At 39.2% G+C, this 12500-nt stretch overlaps 1 protein-coding gene and 3 long non-coding RNA genes across 8 annotated transcripts in view; 1 reads left to right on the top strand and 3 right to left on the bottom strand.

The window, feature by feature from the left end:
- LOC126985687 (neural cell adhesion molecule 1-like) overlaps window positions 1-815 on the bottom strand; it is a 54825-nt gene extending 54010 nt beyond the window's left edge. The window contains exon 1 of the mRNA XM_050840837.1: window positions 566-815. Coding sequence (XP_050696794.1) covers window positions 566-602 — 37 coding nt within the window. The 5' untranslated portion in view covers window positions 603-815. The remainder of the gene's footprint in view (window positions 1-565) is intronic.
- A 3446-nt stretch (window positions 816-4261) lies between these two features.
- On the top strand, window positions 4262-9258 carry LOC126985685 (uncharacterized). 3 transcript variants are annotated; one of them, XR_007738904.1, is made up of 5 exons: window positions 4262-4328; window positions 6524-6651; window positions 7486-7626; window positions 7998-8141; window positions 8910-9258. It is a non-coding gene; the product is annotated as an uncharacterized LOC126985685 (long non-coding RNA). The 3 variants fall into 3 exon arrangements; XR_007738903.1 differs by lacking the exon at window positions 8910-9258 and having other exon boundaries at window positions 7486-7616; window positions 7998-8402; XR_007738902.1 differs by lacking the exon at window positions 8910-9258 and having other exon boundaries at window positions 7998-8402.
- Window positions 9259-9377: 119 nt separating this feature from the next.
- LOC126985684 (uncharacterized) overlaps window positions 9378-12500 on the bottom strand; it is a 3205-nt gene continuing 82 nt past the window's right edge. Inside the window, exons 1-3 of the long non-coding RNA XR_007738901.1 lie at window positions 12382-12500; window positions 10079-10170; window positions 9378-9667 (exon numbers count right to left, since the gene is read on the bottom strand). The exon at window positions 12382-12500 is cut by the window's right edge and continues 82 nt beyond it. This is a non-coding gene — a long non-coding RNA (uncharacterized LOC126985684). The remainder of the gene's footprint in view (window positions 9668-10078; window positions 10171-12381) is intronic.
- LOC126985686 (uncharacterized) lies at window positions 10990-12174 on the bottom strand. Of its 3 annotated transcripts, XR_007738906.1 has the most exons (4): window positions 11617-12174; window positions 11527-11561; window positions 11356-11480; window positions 10990-11323 (listed from the first exon to the last, which is right to left on the bottom strand). It is a non-coding gene; the product is annotated as an uncharacterized LOC126985686 (long non-coding RNA). The 3 variants fall into 3 exon arrangements; XR_007738907.1 differs by having other exon boundaries at window positions 10990-11480; window positions 11527-11558; window positions 11614-12174; XR_007738905.1 differs by having other exon boundaries at window positions 10990-11480.

Genomic DNA, 12500 nt, shown 5'->3' with positions numbered 1-12500 from the left:
TAATAATAATAATAATAATAATAATAATAATGAGGAGGAGGTGTTGCTGGAAGAAGAAGAAAAAGAAGAAAAACGAAAAGAAGAAAAGAACTAAGAGGAAAAGATTAAGGAGAAGAAAAAGTAGAAGAAGAAGATGAAGAAAATAAGAAAAATAAGTAAAAAAGAAAAGTAATCATAATAACAAGAGATATTAGAAACACACACACACACACACACACACACACACACACACACACACACACACACACACACACACACACACACACACACACACACACACACTCACTTAAAAGATTTCCCAGACACAACAAAAAACTAACGAAACTGACTAAAAAAATCGCTTGAACCAAAAAAAAAAAAAAAATCAAATAAAAATAAATAAAATAAAATGAATGATAAAATGTGACAAAAAAAAAAACAAGAAAAAAACACGAACTGAACTTAAACCTGCAATAACACACACACACACACACACACACACACACACACACACACACACACACACACACACACACACACACACACACACACACACACACACACACACACACACACACACACACACCTGCCCAGAGCAACGTTGTTAATTGCCAGGTGATCATCTTGACCTCGTGACCTCCGATGACCTTGATGTGACCTCCAGTAGTAGTAGTAGTAGTAGTTTTGTTTTCCTTCTTTTTTACCAATTGTTTTTTTTTTCTTTTTTCCGTTTCTTGTTTTTTGTCTTTCGCTATTTTTTCCTTTTCTTGTTTTTTGTCTTTCGCTATTTTTTCCTTTCTCTTCCTTTCTTTCCTTCCTTTATGCTTAGTTTCCCTTTGTTTTGTTTTTTTCTAATTTTTCCTCTCTTTACTTTTCCCTTTCTGCTTTTTTTTACTTTCTTTCCTTTCCTTTCCTGCTATTTCTGATTCTCTTTATTATTTCTCTATTATTTTTCTATTCTTTATCATTATCTCCGGTTTATTTTCCTTACTTCTTACTTTATATCTCTCTATTTCTCTATATTATCTCTTTATTTCTCTTTCTCTTTATTCTTTAGTTTCTACGTCTCTATTTCTCCATATTATTTCTCTTTTATTATTTTTTCCATTATTTTTCTTTGTTTCTCTTATATTTTCATTCCTCTGTACTTTCGAACCCAGGGACAGACAGATGGTGACGTGCCCCTCAATTAAGGAAGCTCAGGTGAGACAGATGCGCAGAGGTGACCTTAAGCTGACAGGTCTTAATGCCTGTTACCGACTCTTACTCTTAAAAGTTTGGGGTTTCGTGTATATTCGACTTTGTTTTTTTTTCTGATGTTTTTTTGTCTTTTCTTTTCTATTTATGTCTCTTTCTTTCTTACTTTCTTTCCTTTTCTTTCTTTATTTCTTATTCCTCGCTTTTCTGTTTTGTTCTTTGTCTTTCTCTGTTTTTTTTTGTGTGTTTTATTAGCTGGTTTGTTTCTTAGCTTGTCTTTTATTTTCGTCTTTCTCTGTTTTAATGTGATTTTTTCTTTTTTGGTTTTATTAATTGTTTTGTTTGTTTTTCTTCGTTTTATTTTATTTTTTGGTCTGGTTTAGTTTTTCACCTTTTCCCCCTCGTTGGTTTTTTTCTGATGTTTGCTCTTTTTTATTTTACAAGATGGTGTGTTTTTTCTTTATTATTTGGTCTGGTTTAGATTTTTGTCTTTTCCTCCTCGAAGTTTTTTTTATATTTGCTTTTTTTTAACAAGCTTGTGTTTTTTCTTTATTTTTTGGTTTGGTTTAGATTTTTTCCTTTTCCTCCTCGTAGTATTTTTTTTTATATTTGCTCGTTTTATTTTACAAGCTGGTGTGTTTTTTCTTTATTTTTTGGGTTGGTTTAGATTTTCACCTTTTCCCTCGTTGTTGTTGTTTTTTATATATTTGCTCGTTTTTTTTTTACAAGATGGTGTGTTTTTTTTCTTTATTTTTTGGTTTGGTTCAGATTTTTGTCTTTTCCTCCTCGTTGTTGTTTTTTATATTTGCTTATTTTTTTACAAGATGGTGTGTTTTTTTCTTTATTTTTTTGGTCTGGTTTAGATTTTTGCCTATTCCTCCTCGTTATTTTTTCTTATATTTGCTCCTTTTTTTACAAGATGGTGTGTTTTTTTCTTTATTTTTTTTTCTCCTCTTTAATTATTTTTGTGTATCATTAAAAGTTAGTTCCGTGGAGTAAGTAAAAAAAATAAAGAAAGAAAAAAAAAACGCGGGAAGTATCATGACCTTGTTTGTTTTGGATTCAGCTTCATTGTCTTCGCTACTTTTCTTTTTCTTCTTCGTCTTTTCTATTTTCTTCCTCTTTTCCCCGTGTAAATTTTCACTTGATAAACTTATTTTTTGTTTGTTTGTGTGTCTGTTTGTCTGTTCTTACTTTCCTTCTTTGATATATTTATTTATTTGTTTATTCGTTTATTATCCTTCTCTTCCTTCCTCTCTTTTTTCTTTCTTTCTTTATGTCTCTTTCTTTCTTACTTTCTTTCCTTTTCTTTCTTTCTTTCTTTCTTTATATCGTGAAAGAAAAGCTAAGCGCACACTTTTTTCCTTACTTTCACTTAATATTTTTCACACAATTCTTTTTCTCAATTTTTAACAATAACAAAACACTTTAAAACACAAAATAAAACACAAAAACAAGTCTTCTCCTCTAAGTCATCGTCGCACCTCTGCCAAAAGCTTTCCCTTCGACTGTTTTTATTCTTTACTTTCCGTTTTCTTTTGATTTTCTTTAACGAACCAAAAAAATAACTTGTTCGTCAAAGTCTGGCGGGAGAAAAAGGCGACACGTCCTCTCTCTCCCGCGTCTCGTTGAACACTGAAGGAAGGAAGGTAGGTAAAGGAGGAGGCACTGGCACTGTCTCTCTCTCTCTCTCTCTCTCTCTCTCTCTCGGTATGGCACTCACTCCCTTTCGTCTCTCTCTTCTGCGCATGTGTTACGCTCTCTCTCTCTCTCTCTCTCTCTCTGCTCCTGTATATCTATCTATCTATTTATCTATTATGTTTGTTTATCTATCAAATCTCTCACACACTTACAGGCCTGGGAACAAACTTACACGCCAGAGGACACACTTAGAGGCCTGGGATTTCTTACCTGGCTGGGGACACGCCCCATCCAAAATCTGTGTGATGTCTCCAACTAAAACTGGGGCTGATGAATTTTCTTGAAGATGGTCGATGGTTGGCTAATATGACATCACAAGATGGCACGGACAACTACTAATTCTCAATACCCAGTCAAAAACAACAAGCCAAACAAGACCCCCAAAGAACAACCAAACCACGTGGCAAATTAATCAAACTCGTATAAGATGACCGAGATGCTTGCCCAGCTGGTGCTTGAAGGAATTCACCGAGATGATAGAAACAACAGAATCCGGCAAGCTGTTCCAAATGTTAATAACTCTCAATGGGAAGCGGGCTCTCACATCAGTGTTACAACGGGGGACATAAAGCTTATAGGAGTGACCTCTATTGTCCCTATAGCGATTTCTCGTCAGCAAATGATCAAGATTCGGACAAAGTTCTTTTACAATTTTAAACAGCATAATAAGATCAGCTCTGATCAGTCTGCCTTTGAGAGACAGTTGCGCGAAACGATCCCTGTAAGGTACGTCACAGAACCCAATGATTTTCGTAGTCCACCTTCTCTGAGCAGCTTCTCCTACATCACCCAAATATCCAGTAAACTACCCACAGAAGCGTAGTCGAGGATCGGCCTAATATGTGAAATAAAAACCTCTCATAAAATCTGGAGTTCTACAAGTAGTTCCTTTAAGAATACTATAGCTTATGCCACTATAGCTTTGCCTGCAATCTCTCTCACATGAAGATGGAACTTGAGAGAATATCAATCCTGACCCCAAGATCTTTGTGGTTGTCAACATCTAAAATAAGTTGCTCAACAGTGAAGTACTGCAAGAGAACAGGTGCATCTTGGAACACACTTACAGACCTGGGAACACACTTACAGGCCAAGGAACACGCTTACAGACCTGGGAACACACTTACAAGCCAAGGAACACACTTACAGGCCCGAGAAATTACTTACAGGCCTGGGAACACACTTACAGGCCTGAGAAAATACTTATAGGACTGGGAACACACTTACAGGCCTGGGAACACACTTACAGGCCTGAGCAAATACTTACAGGACTGGGAACACACTTACAGGCCTAAGAAAACACTTACAGGCCTAAAGAACACTTGCAGAACACCTTTTTATTAAATTAAAGTTGGCAGCCCTGGCGATGACGTCACGAATCACGATGTAAACAAACCCAGCGGCTGAAGGATGGCGGGGAAGGGGACTCCTCTATTTTTGCCTTTTGTCCTGTAAGTAATAAAAAACAGAAGAAAAATAGGCATAGAGTCGTATACATAAGAGCACAGCGTTACCGTAGAGATTATTGAAGTATATGTAAAAGTGCGTGTTGAGGCAGTGAACATTTGAAGAGGAGTGGTCGGGTCTGTGCATGGAGGTGGAATTGGTGGAGTCGACACAGCCCGCTAATCCCATAGTTAGTTTATTGACCACAAAAAAATTATACATTGTTTTTAAATATTTTACAGATTTGTAGTCCTGAAAAATTATGATCATAAAAACTTACATACATTACAAACTTACATACATTGAGGTGAAGCCGACGAACTGCCAAATTTACGGCCAGAACATGGGGGACACCCGGCCATGGCTCACGTGACAACACCTTACACCTGCCCGTAAAATTGACAGCTTGGGCGGATTCACTTAATTGGGCTGATGTCGATTCCACCAATCCTTCCTCCATGGGTCTGTGTGCACCTGGCGGCCCGTCCTTGCCTTACCTGTGCTGGGCCGGCGCGGGGGTCGCTGTGTAGTGGCTGTGGGTGTAACTTTTGTGTTGATATCTGGTATTCTTCTAGTGTTTGCCCATAGTCACCCCTCTCAACCGGAGCACTGGGGGCGGGGGAGAACACACAGGCTGGCACAGAGGGAGGCAGAACGCAGCCGTGAGAGGAAAGAGGAGAATAAGGGTGGGAGGAAGGGGAGGGCAAGGGTGGAAGAGTGAGAGGGCGAGATAGGAGGAGGAAGAACAAGAACAAGAAGAGAGGAAGGGTGCCCACCAGGTGAAGGGGGGGTGGGGGCGAAGCCTTGGGAGTGGTTACCCCCATTGGGAGGTGGTGTTAGGGCGGGTTGGATCGAAGGAGACTATGTGCTTGGTTAGATCTGTGGACATAACTGGAGGGGCAGGCCACCAAGAGGGGTGTTAGTAATTTCCAGGGGGGCCATTATATTATAGAAAATCCCTTCACTGTATGGCCACACAAACTCTGCGTTCCACAAAAAAACACGACAGATTAATCCAGACAAGGAAATGCTTGCCGGCACTGCGCCACGAACCTCGGGGAAGAGTTTGAATTTTTGTTGTTGGAATATTAGTTTTCTTAACAAGAGCGTGGGCTGGGTAATATGCAGGGGGTCATGGAGGTGCAGTAGTAAAAAGTTGAACAACTCTTAGGTTAGGAAATGGTTAGGTTTGGTTAGAATTGTTGTTTGATTATTCTCAATGAATTTGTGTGAGACTCTTCACAACGAGTAATCAATGTGACAGTCAGTGACAGAGTCCGTCTTGTTCATGGCCTTGTGAGGACTTAATCAATTATTTCTCCTCATATCTGCACATGTTGAGGATGAAACCAACTTATTTATGATTAGTTTTATTGTGTGTGGAAATCACTAGTCGTTTGGAGGAAAGGGAAATTCAGGGAACTAGTGATTTCCACGGGATTATTTAGCACTTATTAAAACACATCAAAACTTACCAGAAATAAACATTTTTGTGTCAGTATGAGATGGGCGCAATTATAGATATTTACCCTTTCACCTCCCTTCTCTTTCCAAGTAGACATATTAGACTCTTACATCATTCACGCTGGCCAAACACAGACATTATATTGCAGCCATACAGACTTGGTAGGTTAGCTGAGGCAGGGGAGGTTAGATTAAGGCAAAACAGGTTGGTTAGTTTGAGCTGCTTTGTTCTTGCGATGCTCAGATAATCTTTAGTTTCCATGTCTATTTTTCTTTGATGCCCTAATGTGTGTTTTTCTGTAAATGGATAACTTTTTACCATTTACATGTCAAACTTATTTAATGTTTACATCAGTGACTTAATCCCCACCATGACTTGCTTGTCGGTGTGTAGTGCTTCTGTAAATGTCTGGTTATTTTTTTTATTTGCAGCAAGATACGAGGCCTACGTAACTGTGACTTCTAAAATATTGCATGAATTTGTTTCCCTTCATGTGTAAAGTACTAGGGAAGGAAATATAACCCTAGGCAGTTCTGTTCCCTATTATAGTTTGTTATTTTGTAGTACAGAGACAATTTCAACAAAGCCAAAACATTATTATTACTATAGAGTACTTAAAAATATGCAAAACCTCAGCGTATCTTTGTTCTTGATTATTTTGTGTAATTTTCCTGGCAATGACCATTTCAACAAAGCCAAAATATTATTATTATACTTATTCAACCTCTATTGCAGATCTCCCCGAGGCGAACCCACTCATCCCTCGGTCCTGGTCTTGGAGTCCTCTTCATCTTCGTCGTTGATGGTGGCAGCGCAGCCTTGGACTCGGCACACCCCCACATCACAGAAGGAGGGACAAACAGGTACTGCCTCTCAGCATCCTCAGAACTCACCATCATACTTATTTATGCTCACTCGGGTCTAGTTTAGTCAGGTTAATTTGCTCTCTTTTGGTTATGATAGATTAAGTTTAAGGTATCTTCAGACACATGATAGCCAGCACCTTATGGTATGAATCAACAAAGAATGACCCCACTTTGTTGTATAGAAAGTCCTATTAGTAAGGAAGCATATATGAATTGTCTAAGTCAAGACCTATAGTAACTGTTTTGGGGGATTTATTTGTTAAGTTACGCTAAGTTTAGGGTATCTTTGAACACATGATAGCCAGCACCTTATGGTATGAATCAACAAAGAATGACCTCACTTTGTTGTATAGAAAGTCACATGAGTAAGGAAGCATATATGAATTTTCTGAGTCAAGACCTTTAGTAACTGTGGGTTTTTTGTTAGGTTAAGTTTACGGTATCTTCGGACACATGATAGCCGGCACCTTATGGTATAAATCAACAAAAAATTACCTCACTTTGCTGTATAGAAAGTTTGGAAAGCAATGAATAATATATGGCAGGATATAACTATACTAACATTTGAAAACATAATAACACCAAAATTTTTCAAAGTAATATTTTTACATCAAAGGTCACGGCTTAAGGGCAACAAAAAGAGTACAAAAAAAAAGCCCGCTACTCGCATAATAGACAAAAATAAAGAGTAGCCAAAAGAGAGGTCAATTTCAGGTGGAGAGGTGTCTTGATGCATACATTTATTTGGTGCTATATGTGAGATCTGTTAAGCTAGCCACTTTATTGGTTAGTTTTTTTGGTGGTGCACACTGAGGATAATTTTGTCGACAGGTCCACTCTGGATGTTGTGTGAGGAGACCCGGGAAGACCCACTCACCACCGCCACAGGAGAGTGACGTCATACCATACTACAGTCTTTCATCAACCAGTAGCTGCAGCGTCAACCTCAAGAGAAGAGAAGGGTTGAGTCAGGTGGTATTGTTCTTCCTGTGTGTATTTTTCTCTTTTTTTTTTTTTCTTCTGGTCTTCTTTTTATTTTCTTTCTGTTTTTTATCTTTCCTGGTGGTTATTTTCTTAGTGTTTTTTTCTATTTTCTGGTGGTTATTTTCTCTTTTCTGTTTTTTTTTATCTTTCCTGGTGGTTATTTTCTTTCCCAGTGTTTTTTCATCTTTCCTGGTCGTTCTTTTCTCTTTCCTGCTGGTTCTTTTATTTTTTCTTCCAGATGGTTTCCTCCCTTCCACCTCCAAACCTGTTGTTAGCAGTCTTTGTGTTTGAGAATGTGTTGTTGAACTTCTACTATTATTACTACTAAACAACAACCACTACCATTGCCATTATTACAGCTTGTGGTTCTGGTATTTGAGAGTGAAGACAGCCCCTTCCTCAGTGCCTTCATCCCCACCCTCCCTGGCAGCGACACCTCTCCACTTGCTGCTGTCAGATGTAGATGGCATCCGCTAATTGGGACATCTATCGTCTCATTACAGGTGAGGCTGCAGGTATGCCTAACACCATCTAGGGGAGCTTTATATGTGCTGAGTCAGGTGTGTTGTGCCTACTGTTAAATAAACTCTACTAATATGACTCTCGTAAGTGACGTTGCTCTGCTTAACCCAGTAGGTGCAGGGATCATGTTTCTTACAGGCCCGTCTAAGCGAGAAAAAATCAACACTCATGCAAACCATTTCATAAAGTATATCAACGCATTCGTGATCAGCTTATGCATCATCATTTTTTTTTTGGGGGGGGGGGGGGGTTATATCACAGCAAAAATTCAGCCCGTCTCTGCTACCCTGTTTAACTTCTGATAACGTGTACCTTAAAGCAACAAAGACCTCAGTTTGCTAGATAATATAATCTTATAAAGTGTCTTTGCATAGGAACCACAGTCTCATTAGTAATCATATATGCTTAAGAGGAACTGTAATGACACCTTAAAAAAATCTAGATATGTACACCACAGTGCTGGGAATCAAACCTTGGCCTTCAGAATGAGACAGGGCAGCAATCCAACTGCCACAGATGATCCAAAACAGTGTGCCACTGCAGGTTGATTAGAAGCCTTGCCAGGATGGGCCAGGTCACCTTTCCTTCATGGGCAGAGTGAGGGGTTGCAGTGGTTCAGTTGGTTTGCAACCCTGATTTGAAAATGTAAGGCCAGGGTTCAAATACATGTACTTTGTTGTGCACTCAAGATCTTTCACTGTGTTGTTGCAGTTTTGACATTGTGTCTGTAGGCAAATCCTTTTCACCAGATAGTGTAGCAAGGCAGCATTAATGCCAAGCCTGGTGAGCAGTGTCAGGCAGAAGAAAAGTCACATGCCCCCCTTGGGCATGTGTGCTGAGAGTCAGTGTGGTGTCAAGAATGCAGTGCATAACCATTTCACATCCTCCTGGTGTGAACATGCCTTGACAGCATCACAAATCATGGACTCTCCAAACAGTCACAACAGTGAGGAGCTCCTCCTCAGCTGCTAAATAAGCAGCAGTGTCAGCAAGCCCCACCCAGAGAGTAGCTTATATATATACCCCAGTAGTCTTAAACTCTTGTAGGAGCAAGAGTGATTTTTCAAATTTTACTTTAAGTGTAGAAGCGGGTCTTAATGTGCTTTATTTCCCAGCAGCTTATTTGATCAGATTTTTTTATAGAAATCCTTGGAAATTTTAATCAAATAAACAAAAACTTCAACCATTTTATTCATTTATCCTCTGAATACAATACCTCAAAGACTGGCCGTAAACAAACCCATACTGGACCAGAGAAAAAAATTTATTAAAAAAAAAAACTCAAATATTCATATTCAACTAAGGGAGGCAGAGTCTTCTCTTACAACACACACAGCTTGGAACCCAAAGTAGGACCACCAAGTCTAACAGAAGGTTGGCTGGCAATTGGTGCAGAGTAGCAGCTAGGAGGAGGAGGAGGAGGAGCAGCAGCAGCAGATGAACTGCACACCAGGAGGCACCACAGGAACACCAAGCAAGAAGCGTCTCTTTGGCCACACCAACCAAGCTGCCAGAGATGAGTAACAGTATGGCAATATGAAGCAGAATTGACTGACTTTTACACAATACAAATATATTATACATGATACTGGGCAGCAGGCTATTAGTGCTATCAATACCTATCAGTGAAGGGATATATACATTTAGAAGAGCTAATTGAACCGGTCTACACTGAGAAAAGGTGAACAAATTAAGACCAGTTACAAAAAAAATCATAGTTGCAGTAAATTATTGGACTAACTGGAATAGGATAAAGGTCTTCACTATAGACAAAACGGTGTGAATAGGTTTAACTGAACAAGACTCGGGGATAGTATGAGCAGGTTGAACTGACAAGATTTACAATGGTGTGAATAGGTATAACTGAACAAGACTTGCTTCCATACAAGTGAACAAAACTGGCACCACTATACATAACCTGCAAAGCTTGTGGTGGGCAGACAGCAACACAGCCACCAAGCGAGTACCCATCAGCAGAAGACGCCCTTAATGACCACATCTTGAGAACACCTGGGAGAAGAAAGCAATTGTCAACACATTACAAACTAATCAGTGTAGATATTATGACCACATCCTGAGAAGACCTGGGAAAAGAATTAACTGAACAGATACCAACATACAAACTAGTGTAGATAGAAGTTATTACAATTACCAAAGAAACACTGATACTGAAAACTATGTAATTCGGTTAGCTAAAAATATCTGTTAAAGCAGAATACGTACAGATATTTGGTGTAGACAAGTTACTTACAATTATGGAAGAAACAGATTACTGAAAAAACTATGGAATTTCGGAAGCTGAAACTAAAGACTGGAAGAGAAATAGAACGGAATAGAGGAAGATGAAAAGATAGGAATAAAAAAATAAAGACAGGAAGAGAAACAATATAAATAAAGACAGGAAGAGAAAAGAATGTAATAGGAAGAGATGAAGATAAAAAAAAAAAAAAGACTGGGAGAATGGAAAACTGGGAGTGAAGAGAAACAATATAAATAAAGACAGGAAGAGAAACAGAATATAAAAGAAAAAGAAAAAGTCTGAAAGTTTCGTTTAGTCGGCGCAACATCTGTGGTCATTTGCCGGAGACAGAATTAAGGGGAAGGAATTATAGAAGGGACACAACCCCCGATTAATACCTGGTAGTACCCACTCACTGCTGGGTGGACAGGGGCGTAGGGTAACCAAGCTAAAAATATCTAAGTAAAGCAGCATAAGTACGAATATTTAGAGCAGAATATATATAGCTGCATTACAATCATTTTGAACTAATGACAAACTAGATGTAAAAAGACAGACTAAACCTTAAACCTAAACTTCTAGCGGTGTTACCCTTCAAAAAGAGCTAAGGAGAAAAGAAAGAAAACAGCATTAAAGGGTAGACTGAATCAAAAACACATGCCTCAGGGTGAAGGTTAATTGAAATACTGTTCCTACTCGCCACTCTTACACCTGCACCTAATCCTTGAAAATCTAAACTATATTCTCAAAATTTACTTTATGTCTATACAAGAAGCCTGAGGATCGAGTGTAATAACCGCTACATACTATAACCATTATCAGTAAACGCTAAAACCTTTGGAATAATTAGAAGATATCGGACTTAATACTTAACTATCATACCCATAACCTCCTCAACCACTAAACTATCATACCCATAACCTCCTCAACCACTAAACTGTCATACCCATAACCACCTCAACCACTAAACTGTCATACCCATAACCTCCTCAACCACTAAACTGTCATACCCATAACCTCCTCAACCACTAAACTGTCATACCCATAACCTCCTCAACCACTAAACTGTCATACCCATAACCTCATACCCATAACCACCTCAACCACTAAACTGTCATACCCATAACCTCCTCAACCACTAAACTGTCATACCCATAACCTCCTCAACCACTAAACCATAACCTCCTCAACCACTATACTGTCATACCCATAACCACCTCAACCACTAAACTGTCATACCCATAACCTCCTCAACCACTAAACTGTCATACCCATAACCTCCTCAACCACTAAACTATCATACCCATAACCTCCTCAACCACTAAACTATCATACCCATAACCTCCTCAACCACTAAACTATCATACCCATAACCTCCTCAACCACTAAACGCTGCTACATACCATAACCTCAATCACTAAACGCTAAAACCTTTGGAATAATTAGAAAATCCCGCACAACTATCATTACAGCCATAATTTTGTCAACCACCAAACACGCTGCTCAACCACCAAACACGCTGCTCAACCACCAAACACGCTGCTCAACCACCAAACACGCTGCTCAACCACCAAACACGCTGCTCAACCACCAAACACGCTGCTCAACCACACTTCCATCACTACATTAACTAACCACTAACCGCCGAAACCCTGAACTAATCATTCCCACTGAATCACCAACACCAAACGAGCAATCACTGGCACGAACATTCACCCATCAATTAACCGATAGCTCACAGGCGTAGCTATCACGTATGCTCCGAACTTCACCCGTACTCCTAGCGTTGTCTAGACTATCGTATCCACCAATGTATATATCGTTTTTAGACACTTAACCAAATAAAAGACTGACAATGAAACCTTCCAACGTTAACTATAATTAAATGTAGTTCATGGAGTGGAGGAGACAGTTTTGAGGGCCGGAAATCTGAAAAAAAAACAGAAGAGGTTATAAGAAAGACAATCGGGTAACGCACTCACACACGGAGACAGACGGAGAGAGGAACGCAGACCCACACATGAAGACAGATGAACGCAGACTCACACACGGAGACAGACTGAGAAAGGAACGCGGACTCACACACGGAGACAGACGGAGA

This window comes from Eriocheir sinensis, chromosome 60, assembly GCF_024679095.1.
Source record: "Eriocheir sinensis breed Jianghai 21 chromosome 60, ASM2467909v1, whole genome shotgun sequence".
Taxonomy (NCBI): domain Eukaryota; kingdom Metazoa; phylum Arthropoda; class Malacostraca; order Decapoda; family Varunidae; genus Eriocheir; species Eriocheir sinensis.
The sequence above is the reverse complement of the archived record's forward strand: the minus strand, read 5'-3'. Positions and strand labels throughout refer to the sequence as shown.